General features: G+C 35.6%; 1 protein-coding gene across 4 annotated transcripts in view; it reads right to left on the bottom strand.

Annotated features, from left to right (window-relative positions):
• Positions 1 to 21552, bottom strand: part of LOC150106130 (uncharacterized) — a 130715-nt gene that overhangs the window by 90400 nt on the left and 18763 nt on the right. For all 4 annotated transcript variants that reach the window (XM_090393881.1, XM_090393880.1, XM_090393883.1 and 1 more), the window contains exons 2-6: positions 19960 to 20201; positions 15479 to 15583; positions 6920 to 6994; positions 5169 to 5243; positions 4471 to 4569 (exon numbers count right to left, since the gene is read on the bottom strand). In XM_090393881.1, the coding sequence (XP_090250007.1) occupies positions 4471 to 4569; positions 5169 to 5243; positions 6920 to 6994; positions 15479 to 15583; positions 19960 to 20187 (582 nt within the window). In that variant the 5' untranslated portion in view covers positions 20188 to 20201. The remainder of the gene's footprint in view (positions 1 to 4470; positions 4570 to 5168; positions 5244 to 6919; positions 6995 to 15478; positions 15584 to 19959; positions 20202 to 21552) is intronic.

Here is a 21552-nt window from a genome sequence, read left to right as displayed (position 1 = left end):
AAGAGCGAGAAGAGCTAGGAAATATATAAAACTCAGGCCAGAAAAATAACGAGTATTGTGCGGAAAGCTAAATCGGAGTATGAAAAGAAATTGGTTATGCAAGCTAAAGGCAATCCTAAAGAATTTTATCGTTATGTCACAGGCAAAAGAAAGAATGAATGTGGAAGAATAACTTTGTTGAATGCAAAGTACTCGAATTTCGAAAGCTAAGGAAATTGTTCAGTTAATGAGTGCTCATTTTGCTAAGATATATCAAACAAGTGTATGTAACGTGGTACACAGTGCTACTGCTACATTGGATGAAGAGTTGGAAGTTCATGAAAATGAGGTTGAAGAGCTGTTGCATAACCCGGATAAGAATTTGTTAATAGGGACAGATGGAATATCAGTCCGTTTGCCAAAAGAACGTTCAGCCGAATTGGCTAGGTTTTTCACAAGTTTTCACGAGAAGGAATGTATGATAGTTCCATTGCAAAAGGGTGGTGCAAAAACTGATGTGTCCAACTACCGACCCATCAGTATCTCCGGTGTGATAGTGAAGTTTTTAGAGAAGTTATTAAGAACTTGCATACAGAATTGTTATTAAATATAATCAATTTGCTTATATTTAATAACAATGTTACGGTTGAGTTGGATAAAGGGAATGGATACACTATGATAATGTTCCATTTTTCTAAGGCATTTGATAGGATACCACTCGAAAGGTGGTTGCATAAACTGGAGAATATGGGATTGAAATATAAACTGTTGACTTGGATCAGGGAATGGTCCACAGACAGATATCAAAAAGTGTATACAGTGGGTGTGAACCTGCCAGATTTAATAGATTAAACAATAATGGCCCAAGGACTGAACTCTCAGTCCTTGGGCCATTATTGTTTAATCTACACTTTAACAAAATCAGGCAGGGTCTAGCATCATATGTACAATTGTTTGCTGATGATGCAAAGAGAGGCAGGACACTCAGGGTTGTTACTGATATTCGGCAATTACAAAATGATTTGAATAGACTGGAAATCTGGGCAAATGAAAATGGCTGTCAGTTTAATGTTAGTAAGTATAACGTTATGCACTTTGGCATGATTATAGTTCCTGGGCATATTATATTAGCGGAGTTGTGCTATAAGAAACTGAAGAGGCAAGGGATCTTGGTGTATTGGTGGATAAGAATTTAAAGTTCAAAGGTTACATAGAAAAAGTTGCAAATACAACTCAGAGGACAATTGCGACGTTGAAGCGAATGTTGACATGCAAGGATAAGGAAGTCATTTTTCCTCTTTATAAAGCTTTGATAAGAAACACCTAAATTATCGTGCGCAGATTTGGTCACCCGGGTTCTATGGGATATAGAATCTGTGGAAAGGGTGTGAAGAAGAGAAAAATATATCCGGTTTATGGGATTTAGATTATGAGGACAGATTGTTAGTATGTGTATTGTATATTCTGATTAACAAGAGAAAGAGGGGTGATAGGATACAGGTTTACAAACGTTTGAATGCGTGTTTATAGGATATCATCTGCTGAAAGTTTTCGTTATATTGAAGGTGGGGAGAAAACATGGAGGGAATTCATGGAAGTTAAATTTATTTGCAGACAAGAAAAGGGTGAGAGCTACGTTATTCTCCCAGAGAGCAGTGAGTGTGTAGAATAGTTTGCTTTTTGGGGTAGTGAGTGAATCTAGTGTGAATGGAGTAATGGGAGAGTATGACAGGTAGTTTGGGTGATTTGGGTGAAATTTATAGCCTCCCTCAAGATGAGTCTTTGTCTCCCTTGCAGGTCTCAGATAATAATAATAATAATAATAATAATAATAATAATAATAATAATAATAATGGACACACTCAAACAAAAAAAAAGAAAAAAGAAGAAACACTCAAATTTTGGAAGTCAATCTGGGAAAATCCTATTGAACACAATAAAGATGCTTCATGGATTAAGGAAATAGTATCAGAAATGAAACAAAACCAAATGCAAACTGTCATTTTGATTAAAGAAATAGTCAGTGCACAAGCTAGAAAATTAAAAACAAAACAGCAGTGCATCTGGCAAAGACGAACTACATGGATTTGGTTAAAGCATCTAACCAGTCTACATGATCGATGGCAGAACAATTTAATTATTTGTTACAGGTCAGGCTCAGTGGAAGACTAGATGATATCTTGGCGAATTTTCTCTTCATGAAAGATAAAGGTGCAGACCCAAGTAACTATTGCCCAATGGCATGCCTACCAACTATGCTTAACTGTTCACTGCAATCATAGCAAATTTCATATACCAACACTTATCAGATAATCAGATTTATTCGATTGAACAAAAAGGCAATTTTCAAAAATCCAGAGGAACAAAAGACCAGATCCTTAATAAAATGATTCTCAGAAATTCAAAAGGACGAAAAACAAACATAAACATGGCATGGATAGACTATAAGAAAGCATTCGATTCCCTCCCACACTCCTGGATCCTAAAATCACTACAAATATTTGGATTTAGCAAAAACATGTTTCTTTCTGGCTGCTGCTATGAAATGATAGAAAACAACTTTAATAGTGAATAATGAACGATTCGGAGACATCAGAATTAGCATTAAACGTGGAATTTTTCAAGGTGATTCCTTGTCATCATTACTCTTTAACATTTCTTTGATACCTTTGTCTAAGATTCTGAAGAAAACAAACAAAACTTGGATAAGAAATTCCTAATTGTAATATTAAAATTTCCCGTCTGTTTTATATGCATGAATTGAAGCTGTATGGAAAATCTGTCCAGCAAATAGACTCTTGATTGAGCACAGTTCGTATTTTCAGTCTGGACATCACAATGGAATTTGGTTTAGATAAATGTGCAATTTTATCTATTAAACAAGGAAACATTAATGACACTAGCAATTTTAATTTTGATCAAGAGAACTATATAAAAGCAATTTCAGCTGTCGAACACTATAAATACCTAGGAATATTACAAGCTGATATTCTCCACTAGAACGTTAAACAACAGGCAGCAGTGGAATACACCAAAAGAGTTAGAAATATTCTGAAAACAAAACGAAATGGATTAAACACAATTAGAGCAATGAATTGTTGGGCTATACCAGTGATCCGATACACAGCTGGCAAAAATAGATTGGACAAAAGAAGACCTGGACACACTGGACCGCAAAACTAGAAAACTAATGACTATGCATCATGCATTACATCCACGAAGTGATGGTGACCGTTTGTACCTACCAAGGAGAACAGGTGGACGTGGGTTTGCTGCAAGTGAGAAAAACTGTGGAAGAAGAAGAAATTAGCTTGAAAATTTACATCGACAATGATTCTGAGCCAATGCTTGAAGCAGTTACACAAGAAGGTCTTCTGATAGCAACAGGAAACAAATGCGATTACAAAAAGGAACAGCAAAATAATTGATTTGTGCGCTGTAAAAATAAACCTTTGAATAGCCAATTTCTTAGAGATACTGAACACAAAATTTACCCGAACAAGACGTGGCAATGACTACAATATAGATATATTAAAAAAGAAACAGAAGGATTTATTCTAGCAGCTAAAGAACAGGCATTACAAATTAATGCAATCAAAGCAAAAATTGAGAACATCAATAATAACAGCAAATGCAGATTATGCGATCAGAAAGATGAGATTGTAAAACATCTAATAAGTGCGAGCAGCAAGATAGCTCAAACTGATTATAAATACCACCATGATTAAGTGACCAAAATAATTCATTGCCATGTATGCAAAAATATGGCTTTCCTTCTTCTGATAACTGGTGGCAGCATAAAATAGAGACTGTATTGGAAAACGAAACAGCAAAAATTCTCTGGGACTTGAGAATACAAACTGATCGGCATTTGGAACACAATAGACCTGACATCACAATTATCGAACATCCAGGTTTGGGTAATCGATATCGCAGTACTCAGTGATAAATAACAACATTAGCAACAAAGAATTTGAAAAATTACTAACTATCGATATCTGGCCATCGAAGTTGGCAGGCTATGGCTTAAATACACTGAAGGTTATCCCAATAGTTATCGGTGCAATTTCAAAGAAGCTATCCAACTATTTACAGCAAGTAAACATCAACGAAGTGACCCCATATGACCTACAAAACACTGGCATTATTGAGAAACAGTCCATATTTTACAACGCTACCTGACAGACTATTCTTAGATTCTTGGGTAGAATCTGAATTGATTTGTATCACCAGTCAAATTGCTGTTTAAATAATGTTGTTTAAATCTTGTTTTGACTGTGTATAAATTATATGAATAAAAAATAATAATGATAATAATAATAATGACACTGCATAACAGCGATAATAACTCATGATTGAGTAATTAGGGAAAAAAAAACATTTTCGAATCGAGATTCTTAAATAACCAGTCTAAAAATAAGAAATTTGCATAGAAAATCTTCCCATCAAATCGAATGAAAATAACAAGAAAACAAATTGATCGTATCTTACCTGGATGGAAGCTTTCTTTAGAACTCGCAGATTGGTACGAATTAGTTGGAGATGATTACTCAGTAAATATTCGTGTTGTTGTACTTCATTTATGGTTCCCTGAAGGATGAGAAAGGAATTTCAGTAAGTCCAGGTTTAGCTGAGATTTAAGCATGAATAATATGGTAAGCTTTTAATCATGAGTCAATCATGTGCTAAAGTAAATTCAGATGAGGGTCTATAATCCGGATAAAATATTGTTAGTCTTTATTAAGTATGGGCTACTCCAACATTGCTTTAAGCATTTGGGAAAGTATGATGATGAGAAATGATGAGGGATGAAAAATACTTTGTTTCGTAACTTTCTCAACAGTCATCGTTAAAGCTTGATGATTTAACATTGCTGAAGCTGCCACAATCTTTTCAGTTTGCATACGTATGTGACAAAAGAAAATTGAAACTCTTTTTAATAAATAAAAGCAGTTGAAATTCCGTTACAAATGTTTTCAGTATTTTTTACTTCTATTCTAAATGTAACTTGCATACATGGAAAGTGAGTGCTTATATTTCTCACTGCATGAAAGATTTTACGTCTTGTGATATTTGTCAAATCGTATATTAAAAATTAAGAGACTGTGTCATGATTTTTGTATGTAATAAAGACAAATATTCCAACTTATTTGAATTAACTGACGTTAAAATGAAATCATGAGACTTACCAAGAAATCGCATCCGAATTCATTCAATGTACAGCTTCTTTTAATCCGTGGACATACCTTGTTGTGATCGCCAATCTAATTAACAGACAACACGTGTTACTTTGTAATTTTTACCCAGTTAAATGCTATACAACGCTTAGCTTACAGTATACCAAAGGAAACTACAGCAGTATTACTTTTTAAACTACAATAATCGTTTTCACTATGTAACCATTGAAACAAAATTTACAAAACTCACAAAGAATCCATAACCATTATTCATCGGCCATAGAACTGGAGAGACTTTTGTATCGAAGTAAGAATGAAGTAAAAAAGCTCAAAGCGATGAGCAACCACATCTTCAGCATATCCATTACTCCTAATATTATGTGGGTTTGTCAAACTATTACTACCTCATACAATTAAAAGTAAAGGTTCCAGATTATTTAGTTCATTTATTACAGTTTTATATTAGCTACACTGTCTAATCAAAAGTATACGGACACTTACTCAAAACTGTAACCAGACTTTCCCTGTGACACTTTCTAGTAGTAGACATTAATATAGGGTGAGTCCACCCTTTGCTTCTATGAGAGCTCTAACTCTGCCAGGGAGACTTTCTACCAGGTGTCGGAACGTCTCTGGAGGAATGGCAGCCCATTCTTCCAGAAGACCTGTAACCAGAGTAGTTCGATGTGGGTCGTTGGAATCTGGAGCGAAGTCGGCGTTCTAATTCAACCCAAAGGTGTTTTATGGGATTCAGGTCAGCGCTCTGAGCCAGCCAGTCCATTTCTGGAACGTTATTTTCCACAAACCATTCCCTCACAGATTTTGCTTTATGGCAGGTAGCGCTGTCATGCTGATACAAACAATAATCATCACCCGAATTGATCTTCTACCGTAGACAGTGCGCAACGGGTCAAAATGTCTTTGTACCTTTCCGCATTTAGATTTCAGCGTAGTGTTACGAGAGGGCCAAGCCCATTCCATGAAAAACACTCTCACACTGTAGCGTCACCTCCTCCAAATTTCACTGTTCGCACTACACACGCTTGCAGGAATCGTTCTGCAGGCATTGGCCAGATCCAAACCCTCCCATCGGACTTCGACATGGTAAAGCATGATTCATCACTCCAAATCACACGTTTCCAGTTGTCCAGTGGCGTCGCTCTTTTCACCACTGCAGGCGGCACTTAGCGTTCACAGGAAGAATTTTTGGTCTATGACCATGGAACTCCATTCCTCTTAACTCTCGACGCACAGTCACGGTGCTGGCTGGACAGTCTGGCTAACCACCTTCTTCAACGCTTGACGGTCTCTGTCTGTCATTAAACGCGGCCTACCCGTGGTAGGCCACGTTTCCACTTCACAATCACGTCATCAACTGTTGACTTGGGTAACTTGAAGAGGGTTGAAATGTCTCTGGCAGATTTCTTACTGATGTGGCAACCAATAACTAGTCCACGTTTGAAGTCACTGCGCTTTTTTGACCTGCCCATTCTGCTCGTACTTCTTATCACTTAACAACACACGGCTGCATGACTCCTTTTATACCGGTAGTTGAGGTCGTAGTGACATCTACAAGTCAGTTTAAGAATTACAGAGGGTGTCCAGATTCTTTTGATCAGATAGTGTATATTAAATTCAAGTTGTTTTTTAATCGTGTAGGGATTTTGCAAACACCAATTAGGAGAATTTCTGGCCAATTATACTAATTTATTTATTTTAACTGATTCTTAACTAGTGGGAGAATGTGGTATAAGAATTCGTACCTTGTTCTGCATTATTCCTTGGGTACCACAATGAGGACACTGGATGATTCTGTACGGACATACTGCCATATGAACCTAAAAATATATCAAAAATAAATATTTTTATGAGAAATGAATTTACTTACTTAATTGCATTGAATGCTGGTACCAAAAACAGCTATTGAGAAACTTATAATAATCTGATGAGTACAACAGTGGTTTTCAATAGAAATTGACTTCAGGTTGATTTAAAGGTCTGCATTCAAGGAACAGGGAATCCTGAGATATGCTTCGCACTGATTTATTAATCGATGAACATTTTACTGGAAAACTTGCTTAGCCTATACAAATCAGATTCCTCCATTTCAGCAATTCGATTTCTCCGTGAACTCCATTTCAGCAATTGGGACAGTGCTATATTTCATAGAAAACAAAATTGTATACAACTCCGAGAGCATGTGGTCTTTAAATTGATATTATTCATACTTTATACCTTTCTAGGCATGCTCGCTATCGGTTTGTGATAATATCAGGTAATTTGAACCATTTTCAGGAGTTTAGAGAAAAATTATACTGATATATTTCAACAATAACATGAATCAAAGAAAACCTTTATAGTTTTATGGACACATATACAGAATGCCTCCTAAAAGATTTCCTCAAATTAGGCGATATGAAAATTCGGTATAAGAATTCTTACCTCTTTCGGAAGAATTCCTTGGGTATCCGAATAAGGACACCTGACTCCAAAACGAAAGAACAGAAAGGACGATGCACCACTGGGATGTCCAAGAAAAATGTACACAAACATCAAGCCTATAAGTGGTTTGAATTCTTACAAAAATTTAAATAACTTGGCAGCAGATAGAAAGGATTCGAAGGTATTGTATATATAGAAAGTACTGTATATCGTTTGATTCATTCTTCCAGGAGCTTTAATGAAGATCCAAGTCATACCGTCTGTGTCTTTCAACTCCAGCCATTATACCTCGAACTCAACTTCACAGTTGGTGATGTATTCTGGCATAGAGGTCTTGGCATGATTTCTTGGATCTGCTTGACTCATACGGTATTATTCAGACCCGAATTATACAGCCTGCCAGGATGAATGACAATGGACATGAATCCTCCACGCCTAGACTCGATCATATAATAAGCAAAAGATGTAGGGTGATTTCTCGTTCAATATTAATACTTTTTTTTTTCGAAGCCCATTCCATGTTTTTCGTCATACATTATTGAGTGTATGGAATATAGCCTACTCTAAGTATCACATGAGGAACCGGTGATACTTCTTGAATATCACAAACTGTAAGTGGTATATATAAAGAGAGGACGCCTTGTAGAAACAAGAGATCAACTACTAAAAGGTGAATATAGAATCAGAAACGCCATTGAACACAAAAAAGGATACTATGGACTCCGCCCACAAAGCCAATGCCTTTGGAACCATTAAAGAGAATTTTGTGAAAGAAACAAACCCTCTAAAACAGCAAATAAATTTCACCATGATTTGTTTCTTCACCATGTCCTATTTTCTTCCAATCTCCCTGGAAGAAAATAGGACATTACATTAGGACCACACGGGCAAATCAAAGACCATGGTTCTCGGCCATAACAAAAGAGGAACTATTCTGAAATAGACCAGATCAATCCATAAAAGGACCAAACATCACTTAAGGTGCCCTCGAATCAACGAATAAACTATTTGAATCTAGAGAGATGCCACTCGTATTAAAAACTACGTTGATCCCTCCGATTTAAAAACTAGTTAAGAAAAAAACCCTAATACATGATTATAGGTATATTCCAATTTTAGATATTATAAAGTAAATTACGATCTCACTGCTTCAGAAACTTATCAGGTACACGCGAATAAATTCCACATAATCCTAAAACAGTATGATTTCAACAACAACAACAGAAAATTACCTGAGGAAAGTTTTAAGTAAACTGAATAATATTTCTTACAATAAAACCCAAGTTGTAGTTGATTTCATAAATTTATCAAGGGTATTCAACGTACTCATAAGAAGAAATTGCTTTAAAAAAATGCTAAATTTGAAGTAAATAAGAAATCTAAACTGGACGTTTATAAATCTTAAAGTGTTAAAACGATCAATCATTGTATAAATATTGTAATGTCTGCTTGTCATATCGAATAACAAGGGAGCAGCTAATCACGATAGCAAAATATCCTGAGTTCACGGGGTTGGGCTGAAAAGGTCTAGGCCTAACAATTAAAAAACGAATTTATAATTTCAAACTTATTTTTATTTTTCAACATAATCTAATACATTTATTCCAGCGATCATCCAGCGCTATATCCTGTCCCTGTAGTGGTTCTCAGTCTGTCCTCTACAGCTGCAATCACCTCTTGATTCGAAGAAAAATGCTTACCAGCGAGGAAGAGATTGTAAGTTTTTGGAAGAGATACAAGTCAGAGGGAGCCAAAACGTGGGAATAGGGTGGATGTTCCAACAATTCATAGTGCAGATCCCTTAATTTTCCCATTGTCAAAATACCTTCGTGGACAGGTGCATTGTCCTGATGAAAGATGATTTTTTTCTTCTGCAAACCAGGTCTTTTCTCACGAATTTTTTCGCCTAGTCTGGTTGAAAGATCGGAATAATATTCCCCAGTTATTGTTTTATCCTTTTCAAGATAATTAATGAACATAATGCCTTTAGCATCCCAAAACACCGATGCCATGACCTTTCCTGCTGATGGAACCGACTTTGTCTTCTTTGGTGCTGAACAACCGGCTTCTGTCCACTGTTTTAACTACAGTTTGGAATCTGGTGTAATAGTGAATCCAAGTCTCATCCATAGTAATACATCGACGCAAAAAATGAGTTTTATTCTTGTTAAAATGCTCCAAGCACCGTTCAAAGATTTTCATGCGAGTGCGTTTTTGATCTGCTGTGAGCAAGCCAGGCACTCGTCTTGCGCAAAGCTTTTCATTTGCAATTCTTCGTGCAAAATGTATCCTACACGTTCTTTTGAAATACCTATAGTCTCAGCAATTTCACGCACTTTGACTCGCCGGTGATCCAATACCGTATCGTGCACTTGATCAATGATTTCTTGTGTTGTTACACTTTTTGGACGTCCTTCACGTGGATCACCTTCAAGGCTGGTACGGCCATGTTTAAACTCGGCCGGTCATTTCTTAATTGTCGAAAACGAAGGAGAAGAGTACCCTAAAATTTTATGAAGCTCAAATGAATTCATTTTGGAATTAAACCTTCTTTTACAAAGAATTTTATAACCGCACGATATTTAATTTTATCCATTTCAAGGGATACACACAACACTTTTGCTTCAGACAGCTGTATAAAACAACCTACTTGATAGAATACCTTGCAATTTCACATGGATGCTTATGACAGATGTATAACTTAGAACAAAACATATTGCCGATAGTGTTGTCATCTATGCTCCAGGCCGAGAACTTTTCAGACCACCCTCGTATATCCAGCCATCATAAATAACCTACTGTTCTATAACAGACGCATTACACACTTGCTAATATAGTACAACTTGCTTAAATAGTACAACAAAAGGGAAAGTCATACTTATAAGCCTAACTATCCAGTGCAGTATCGTAGCACTTCACTATTTTCAAAGGTAGCAATTTACAAATACACGTATATAACCCTTCTATGAAGCGTGTGTATATATGCTCCATCATGCTAAACTGGAAATACACAGCCAACAAAAACGCCTGATGTATTGTGGGGGCAGCTTCAAAACAGTTAATTTGTAATTATTACTGAATCAGCTTGATACAAGCTTCGAGGATGATTGCTGACACCAACTAGAACAGAATGAACCACTCTCTATGTTTAACTTCCAAATTTACACACAGAAGTTAAATCTAGCCAAACCTAATTGCTGGTTGTTTTCTTATTCTCTTGGTTTAACTCTTACGTGTGATTAATTTTAATTTAACTGAATTGATAATTTAAATAATGAATAAAAATAATAAAGCACAAATGAAATTGTGCCATCATGGAAACCATCATGATAGATGGGTTTTTATTCTAAGATTTTCAAGGCTCGGCATTTTCACCCGCTCGCTGCTTCCTATACAAAAATGACCTCTTACTGAGTTCAAATCCTGTCCCAAACTTTACTGATGAACATTGCTCTTTTACATTTGACAAATATATTAGCGTCCAATTATCAGAAACCGCCAGATCTACTATAATCAAGCAACCATACCACAACTAATCTCCGATTGCCGTGCAATACTTCAATGTTGCAAGGTTACAAAGAGCAACCTTGTACATTTCAATGATGATATAAATTGTGAGTGCGTTTCTGACTAGAGTGATGATTTTGAAAACAGCAAAGCTGGCTGATTTCTCAAAGGGTGAGATATGCCAGGTGTTTAATCAATGCAAAAATAACCCACATTGCTTGTTTAAGAAGCGTAACTGTGGTCCTAAAGCAGTTTGCCGTCGTCTGAGTAGGTTTGTATGGAAAAACAGAACTTCTTGTGTGCAGCATTTGACGAAAGCATTTAACAAAGGCTGTTCACGACCCATACCCTCACTAAACTATGCGCACGCAATTGAAGGGGATCGGTATTCTAGTCGCATGCCTATATGTAAAACAAGAGTTTCTAATTCGGTGGTCAGTATTTGTACTTTCATATACAATGTTCCGATGAACTGACATAACCATTCTTCCACTTTCATCCAAAACTCTAAGAACAAGAGCAACTCTGCTCAACTTCCATTTACAGTCAAGCTGAACTTACGAAACTGACTTCTCTTTCTTCCATCTACCTCCGTTCTTTGTAGTAGCATCTCTCACTTTGTCTTTCCAAAGACTACAGCCTTCAGTTGTTAGAAAACACATAAACAGATTCCTCCTTTCTTCCATTGATAGTCCATTAATAATTCTTGACTTTTATTACGTCAGGAAGTAACTGACAAATTATTATTATTATTACTTCCTCCACTATGCTAGAATACTTCGATCCTCAAATGTATAGTTAATAATTTGATTGCAAGAATGTGCAAAAAAAAGAAGTCTGGAATTTGTTGATGTCTGGAGTGTGTTTCTATGCTAGAGATGGGTGACATCTCAACTTAGAGCGTCATAAGCGTTTGAGGAAGTTACTGTTTTCTGAGCAAGTAGAAGTAACTGGGAAGGGAAAGTAAATTTGAATATTTTAACTGTAAGAAAGAGAAATTTATGCAGTGAATGTGTGTTTGTTGATCCTTTTTCATGGAATAATTTTAAAAATACAGTGGATAAAATTCGGCATTGGACTATTGTGAATACTAAAATTAGTAGAATGAATATTAGTTCTAAAGCTGGTATAAGAAGTAAAGGGAATCTGCAGTTTTTGTACACTAATTCAAGAAACATACGAAATAAGAGGGAGGAATTTTTGGCATTGGTCAGTGCAATCCCACCAAAAGTTGTAGGCATTAGTGAAACGTGGCTGTCAGCACAATGTGGTTACTGGAATTGAATGTGATGGGTACAGTAATTTCAGGGAGGATATAGAAGAGAGAACTGGAGGAGGAGTATTGTTGATGACAGCTGATGAGTTGCAGCCGAAGAAAGTAATATATCAAGATGATAGACGTGTGGATGCTAATTCATTTGAGGCAGACTTGTGTGAAATAGTGACCAATGCAACCAAATATACAGTTGGTTGCTGCTATAGGCCAGAGGGTGCAAGGGGCGATGTTGAATTCATGCATCAGCAAATTAGAGTGATGAGTGCAGGGAAATTAGTGATTATTATGGGGAATTTCAATTATGATGACATCAATTGGACGGAGGAATTATCACTGGCAAAAGGGAATTGGAATTCATACACCTTCTAAGAGATAATTACTAGAAACAGCACATAACTGAAGGGACTCGTGGTGTGAGGGTGTTGGATCTGGTCATAGGTTCAGAGGGCATATGCATAAGAAAGGTGTCCTCGTTACCTCCAATTGGGGAGAGTGATCATGTAGTATTGACTTGGGAGGTTGCAAAATTTGTGGATTTCTCTCTTAAGAAGGGGTATATTCGGAACTACAGTTAGGTAACTATAACAAGCTTCGGAGTGAGCTTACAGCCGTCCCATCGTAGAAAATGCTGCAGGGGAAAGATGTTAGTAGTGTATGGGATATATTTAGCAGGTATCTGAGGGAGGCAATATCAGAATGTATTCCCATGGTTAGGAAGATTAACAAGGTAGGATGGATGAGTAGTAGTATCAGACTTGATCTACAAAAAAAGAAAACGTTATGGAGAATTTACAAGGAGAAAGGTGATCTGTACACTCATGAGCAGTACAAAGTTCAGGCTAGAAAGGTTACCAGCATAGTAAGAAAAGCAAAATCCGATTATGAGAAGACCTTAGCTAAGGGGATCAGCGGTGATTCCAAAGAGTTCCTTCGCTATGTAGCAAGTAAAAGAAGAATGACTTTGGAAGGATAACCTTAGTGGGTGCCGATGGTATCGAGGTGACCAAATCAGATGTAATAGTAGAGTTACTGAGTGATCACTTTTCAAAAGTCTATCACCCAAGTCAGGATATCTCTGTACCTGTAGCAATAACGTCAGTTATTGCTACAGGTACAGAGGTACAGAGGTACAGAGGTACAGATACCCCATGGAATACTGATTTCTTAACTTCAATTCAAAGGTACTTGGAATATTTCAGAATTTAAACGCAAACGCTGCTCTTGATTTAGATGGAATATCATCGTGGGTGTAACGCGAATGTGCAATGAAATTGTCAACTCCTCTTACTTGGTTATCTAATTTGAGTTTGAAATCTGGTATGGTCCCTAGGGAGTGGAGGGAAGGCAAAATAGTTCCTTTGTATAAAGAAAGCTCCAAGATTGGTTGTAAATTACAGACCAATTACCATCTCTGGAGTGGTAGTAAAAGTACTGGAAAAGTCGGTTAAGGTCAGAATTCAGGATTTGGTGGATCAGAATATGATATTCTATAAAAGCCAACATGGTTTTGTTAAAGGTCGGTCCCGCAAGCAATTTATTAACTTTTTATAATAGAGTAACATCTGAATTGGACAAGGGGAATGGCTACACAGTGATACTTCTGAATTTTGCAAAGGCTTTTGACAGGATACCCCATGGAATATTGTTGCACAAATTAGAACAAATGGGGATGGATACTAAACTGGTGTTATGGATATGAGATTGGCTTATGGAGAGACCAGAAAGCAGTGTATGGAGAAGAGTCCACGATGAAGCAGGTGACCAGTGGTGTATCTCAGGGCTCTGTGTTTGGGCCGTTATTGTTTAATTTCTGCATACATGATATAGGAAATGGCTTAAAGGGAAATATTCAGTTGTTTGCTGACAATGCAAAGTTGGGAAGCGCAATGAGAAATCAAGCTGATGTTGAAAGTTTGCACGATGATTTAAATAAGCTGGTAGAATGGGCAAAGGCTAATGGATATCAGTTCAATCTGGAAAAGTGTAAAGTTTTGCATTTTGGGGTTAAAAGATTTTTAGCTGTGTACCATATTGATGGAACGGTACTTCAAGAGATTGATGAGGCTAGGGATTTGGGGTTATTAGTGGATAGGGAATTGAAGTTCGTAGGGCACATTGCTAAGGTGTCCAAGATTGCACATAGGATTACTTGGTTATTGAAGAACACACTAACATCCAGAGATAAAGAGGTTATTATTCCTCTTTATAAGGCATTGATACTTCCACACTTGGATTACTGTACTCAAGTCTGGTCGCCTGGATTCCTTGCAGATGAGGAATTGGTGGAGAGGGCTCAGAGGAGAGTGACTAAGTTGGTAAGTGGTGTAAAAAATGCTCCCTACATTGATAGATTGAAAGCTTGTGGATTACAGAGGTTGGTTGATAGGCGGAGAAGGGGAGATATGATAGAAACATTTAAATTACTTGAAGGTTTTTATAAGATTGATTCAAGGGAAATATTTCAGCTGTGTGATGGTGATGGAAGAACAAGAAGTCATCCCTGGGAATTAAGGAAATGTGTGGTTAACAAGGGTGTGAGAACTAGATTTTTCTCTTGGAGGGTGGGGAATGATTGGAATGCATTTCCTGACTCAGTTGTGAGTGCTTCGTCTGAAAATGAGTTCAAGAAGAATTATGATAGATATTGTTTTGATAGCTTGGGTGTCCCGCGATGAGTCTTCTAACTCCATGGAGATATCCATATATATAATAATAATATATACTGTATATATAATTTACCCCATATAAGCTTATTTCTTGAACTTTGTGCATAAGTGTATAAGAACCATTTGTATTCAAAGTACCCTTCAATGTCGACGTTGCTATTCGTATTAGTTTTGTTATTTTAAGCTGCTTTGTCTTCTGAATAGCTGTAGTTTTAAATTTATGCATCTTTTTCCTAGAACCATACCTCAATATTTAAAAGAAAAATACAAAAATACTACTGCGTTATATTATATCTACATTGTACCACCCTTGACATTCATGCTCCCTGTGCAATTTCCTCGGCCTAGTTATAGTGCTGAGTATTTGTGATAACATCAGTCAGTTTGTTGATCTCTTCGAAACATAAATAAATTTAAAAAAAAACACTTACCAACAGCGTCTCCAGTTCAGTAATTTCATCACATCCCTTTGCATGGAAAACACATTTCACTCGTAGATTCTTCACGGCCTCATATTCCAGAGAAATATTGCGACCCTGCGAAATAATTAATGCGCTTTTGATAATCGATCTAGATGTTAAAAATAATTAAGCTAAAATACTCAACAAAATCATCTTAATCCGAATCATCGAAAAGCTTAATAAGTTTTAAAACAACATAAAACAGTCAGGCGACGAAATATACGTACATTTTTAATTTAAAAAAACGTTTATTATTGTTATGATTATTATTATTATTTTTGTAAACTGTATTTGTAAACTTCGTATTATAGTACAAAACTATAAACAATCATATATAACTTACAGTAAGAGGAAAGCTCGTCCAGGTTACGATATGCATACAGTTATAAAAAGTCATATAATATATTTTCATTATAAACACATATGTACATCCATATAATATACATTATTCTAATATAATAACGTAATAAAATGGTCACTGGACTCGACTCTCAGTGATTGTTTCGAGCACTAATTATTTCTCTAGTGACCAGTATGCTAATTCCATTGGTTACACATCAATACACAAACTAACTTACTTTATCATTAAAACAAGTAACTTATTATAAACTACGAACACCATCCGAAATGTATTTTTACTCGACTTGCATATATGAGAAAACGTTTTATTAACTATAACAAAATAAATAGTCAAAAATAAGTGTAAGTACCAACAGAAAATTATAGTAATTCTTGAATTGTATTGTATAATACTGTACATTGAATACCGTAAAATATTGTGAATTGAATTGTATAACTTGAATTGTTTAATATAAATATCTTGTATATGTGATGTCAATGATATTAAACTGTTAAAAAAACTGTTAAAATCACAGGAAACATGCTAATATGTATACAGAGAAAGTTGAATAACATTAATTAGGAACAAAATAAAACAACGTAGTTAACAGCATTTAATATTTTTATTTTTGTTTTACATTTTACACCTGCAACAGAATCTTTTTAATACCAATATGCAAAAACCAATCATTTATACAATTATTTTGAACAGAGCTTCCTTATTTCTGTGTGAAAATAAATATTCTTTTATTCGAGTTTTGCATTTGTTTGGGTTAGTTTCATTTCTTATTGTTAAAGGTAGGGTGTTGAATATTTTTGGTGCTAAATAAGTAAAATGCTTGTGTATTGCTTCTTTATTTGCTTTAGGAACCATATATTTGAGGTCCTTATGTCTACTAAGGAAAGCATCTTGTTTAATATTTACGTATTCGTTTTCATACTTCTATAATATGTGGCTTCTGTTGCTGTCTATTTTCAACCCTAATTTTGGTTATAGTATTCACGTGTTCTATCTCCAGCAGTTATTACAATTAAGATTACTTTTACAATTCCATTTATGTAGGAATATAGCCGGCCTGGTTAGCCAAATGGTTAGCGTATCCGCTCTCCAGCCAAAAGGCTGCAGTTTCGAATCTCGCTGTGGGTATGGATGTTTGTGATTGTCTGTGGAAATACTAGTGATAGTGGTGGACAGTAGATTGCGTTGGTATAGTTGTAGTTGGTGGATTGAGTGGGGGAGACGGAGAGCCATGGAGTAGGTGTCCTCTCTCGATTAGTCTTTGGACTTCCTAGAGGTATCACATAACAATGTAGATGAAAAAAAAATCGGTTTTACTAACAGGTGCATTTCTGAGCTTAAAAATTATGAAATTTTACTTTTTCAACATTAAGAATAAATTTATTCATATGAAACAAATTTGTCACTCTTTTGACATCTGTGTTGACCATGTTTTGCATTTCGCTTACACAATTTGCAGTGAATATCAATGCGATACCTTCTTGCAAAGGTATTTACTTGACTTGATAACTGTAGGTGACAGAAGTCATTGATGTAAATTAGAGATAATACTGGCCCAAGGATAACCTTGGGAAATATCACATTTTAGCTGCACGAAATTTCACAGCTTTTCTTAAATTTTGCCTTGTGATTTAGACATTAAATAACAGAGCACAGCTTCTGATTCCTATAGTCTCCAGTTGTTGTTTTTTAAAATAAAATATCACGAGATACTATTGTCAAAAGCTTTCTAGGGGTCAAGTAAAACTGTTAGTTGGTTTGCGTTGGTCTCGTGATGAATAAATCAAATGAACTTTGTATGTGTGTGAGCATGTGCGTGCGCACTTGCGTGCATCCTTATTCCACAAGGAAGTTTATGACAAACCATACCTGTGAGTGAAATGACCTATTTGTTCCGACACAAGTTATTTTCACAGCCCTTTTTTCAAATCGAACTTGCTCGTCGACAAGTATAGTATACAATGTACTTAGTATAAGCAGAACTGTACACAATTTATAATCAACACGAAACAGTCTTTTCATTAACCCCTTGTTCAACATATTTTCGATGTGTATTATATTCTGCTTACTTTTAACCATAATTGATCTTCACTTTCAGCTCTCTTTAATCATATTTCTATTCTGTATTCTTTAACGTTTATTATCAAAGACAAATTCCAACATTTTCCTTTTCAGATTCATTTGACCTCATTCAACACAATCTGGTAGCCAAGTACTATTCCCACAAGTTTTATCTTTATGTTCGTTGGTGGTTTTTCCCTTTCAGTTGTTTTCGACCCTAGGTGGCTTTGTAAGCATTGTCCACAGTGTGCATGATGAGATTTTTACAGGGTAGTTCACCATTAGTTTACCGCTCCCCACTTTTATCCGGGCTCGGGACCGGCATATAGCTGGGACGTATTCATGACTGTAATCCACGTATATCCATGTGTTCATGCGTCCGGTTTTCCACGTGAAATAAATGTTCCTCAAGTCACTGACGGGAATCGAACCCAGGTCTTTCTAACTAAAGGTCTTCGTCTATACTGAATGAGCTACGGAGATTCATCTTTATGTTTACTAGGGCTTGTCGGTTTGAAAAACTGCCGTTTTTTGGGATAAATTTGTAAAATTTGGAAACTGGTTTTTCAATTTAGAAAACTGGTTTTAGATACTAGAATTATTATGTAAAAATTAATTAATTATTTAATTAAGAACGTTAACATTTTGACTTGAAACCGATATATATGTTACAAGCGAGGATTCGAAAGATGACTTAGAATGTGAAGATGACTATGGCGAGTATATTTTAAAGTCTCTTGATCTAGATAAAGACTGTGAATTCCCTAAGTTTTCTAACAATTACAATCAATTTCCCAAATTAGAAAAATTTGCAAATTTTTTAGAAAATCTCCCGTAAGAGATAGCATTCTGCAGAATTATATAAAACAAGAAAAAGGAAAGGAATTAAGTCTGATTCTTGACTGCCAAACGAGATGGAATAGTTTAGCGGCCATGAGTGAAAGATTTATAACATTAAAAGAATGTGTTGTTTTAGTTTTGAATGAGATTGGTGATTCTCATATGTGGACTGAAGCTCAATATCCTAAAATCATGGAGATTCTTAAAGTGCTGGGACCAGTACCAGTACCTCGGTCTAGCAGCTGAGGTTTTAGGGCGGCGAAATGCCAATTTATTAACAAGTGAAGGCATATTTGAATTTCTGTTAAATGAACTAAAATATTTAAAGACTGAAATTAGTTCAAAATTATTAAATGCTTTAGAAGTACGAATTCAAGAAAGACAAGTTGGATTAGTAACCCTTTTGCTATATTTGCAAAATTCACAAGACTTTTCAACAAAGAAATCTAGAGTATTTCCACTAACTTCAATACTCGAAATTATTAAGTTATTTGGAAAAATATTGTCTAGAATATCTCCAAATTCTTGTATGGAAACAGATTCCGGTGATGAATATATCAGAGATGGAGAAACTATTAATCAGGGCAATGTTCTAGAAGGAGCCATGGAAAAATCAATTCAAGGTTTCTTCAAATTGGAATTAACTTCAGTGAGAGAGTATTTTTATTATTTTTTTGTGTGAAAATTCGATAACCGGTTTTTTTTCAAAAGTCGGTTTTTGTATAAACCCTAACGTTTACTACCAACTTTTTTTTTCCCGCAACTGTGCTCTTATAACAGTAAGTGCAAGTACGCAAAAACTTTAGTAACCAAGAAGTAGACAGCAGTACAATAGACATGCCATATATTGGAAAAGGCGTTATTATAAGCTGCACAGAGAAAACAGATCATTGATATCAGCAATTTAAAGTTTTCAGATTAATGTAAGCACACGCACATGAACGTAATTGCGAGATTTAAAATAATCTTCTTTCTTAATCTTATTTAAAATTTTACAGCATAACAAAAATAACTGTATAATTTGATATAAGAATAAGGAAATAGATTTTAAGAATCTCCCGTTACGTTCACGTGTGGATTTGCATTAATTTGGACGGTTGTTAATTACTGATATTAATGATCAATTCTAAGGGTATGAAACATGCCACTTACTAGAAATTAATTACTATTAAACTTTAGCGAACGAATTTACCTTTGACCTCTCCTCTATCCTCTTGCATCTGGGACACGTGATCCACCCTTCGCATGTCGCCGATTCTGCACATGTTAAGCAAGATATGTGCAAGCAAGGAAGGCACAAAGAAACCGCAATTACTCTGCGACACTGGTAACATCTGTGAGTTTCAGGAAACGGATCCACAAATTCCAGAGTATCGATTGTTCCAAACAGCCATGAAAGGGATTCCACGGCAAAGGCCATCGTCACAATAGAGGCTGAAAATACAGATTGAAAATTTTTGAAGTATGAAACATCTTTCAAGCAATAAATTTCATTTATTTATTTAATTTAGATTTCCAAAGAAATATTATATATGAGAGTGCTTGTGCAGGATTGCGTGATCATTAACGCTAGATCCCAGTTCAAAATGGCCGGCAATCACACATAGATTGAAAGATATTGCTGCCTAGTAAGATGGGATTAATCGTTCTTTCCCAGTAATAATTAGGTTTATATAAATCCGTACTAGGCCTTGACACTTCAACGGTAGACGAGATGCGATTGTATTAAACAGAACTTAATTTTTGTTTTATTCTGAAACTATTTTCATCTGATCAACCACATCTCCCGTTTGTCAACTTTCAATGGCAGGAACTCCATTCCATTCGACGAGTAGGAAACACGGTGGCTTTCAAATGAAGCAAAAAAAAGTTCATTTTTTTATTACATATACTAAAATTTTATTGTTTTTTTCTAATGCAACCACTGACCAGTGAATCAATGATCACAATATGGATTCCATCACTCTAGATCAGTGTTTTCCCAAAGTTTATTGTAATTTAATAATGTAGTACTCTCAAAGAAATCTGTACACTCCCTTGAGGGTACATATCAAAAAGTTTGTGTTCTTAATTTATTAAAATGCAAATGCTAAATAATAAATACCTCTATAATTATTCATGTATGCGAATAAAATATATATCTTGTCTCTAAAATCTCTTGTCTTCTAGTTCACCGTGCTTCATGATGAATGTGTTCTTTCTATAGATTTCTTTATCGATATCTCAGAGCAGTCTTCCTTCGTCCATGCACTTGGTTCTTAGGTGCAAACATGAGTTTCTGTCACTAACTTAGATTCTGTTATTGATTTTGTTGACAACTCATTTTTACACATTCCTGTTTTAAATCTGAAAACCCTCCAGCGATGAAATACTCCAAGGCTTAAAAATCTTCCATAACCAATGCCTTAAAACAAACATATGGTTTCTCCTTCCAATCGAATAAGAACAACCTAGTGAATTCCAAATACTATCACGACACTGCCCTGCCTCGTTTTGCAAAAGATACATCTCCACTTAATTCCCACTAACTAAATAAGATATCCAGATTTTCAAATATATTTCTCTTCTTGGGAGAATATTTTTGATATTTTCCCACCAGAGATATGCCTTGATTACCTGCTAACCCAGTCCGAATTCATTCAAACTTAACTGGAGAATATTTTCTCGCTTTTGGGATGTACCAGAAATGCATGATTTTTATCGAAAATATGACAATTACATTAACTGATTATTCCTGTTGGCAGGCTCATTCCTTTTATCAAAGATACTCCCTAGAGGTCTCTCT

The sequence above is a fragment of the Typopeltis vanoorti genome, chromosome 6 (genome assembly GCF_054136105.1).
Source record: "Typopeltis vanoorti isolate ZY-2024b chromosome 6, IOZ_Tvanoo_1.0, whole genome shotgun sequence".
Taxonomy (NCBI): Eukaryota; Metazoa; Arthropoda; class Arachnida; order Uropygi; family Thelyphonidae; genus Typopeltis; species Typopeltis vanoorti.
Note: the sequence above shows the minus strand (reverse complement) of the source record. Positions and strands in the feature narration are given on the sequence as shown.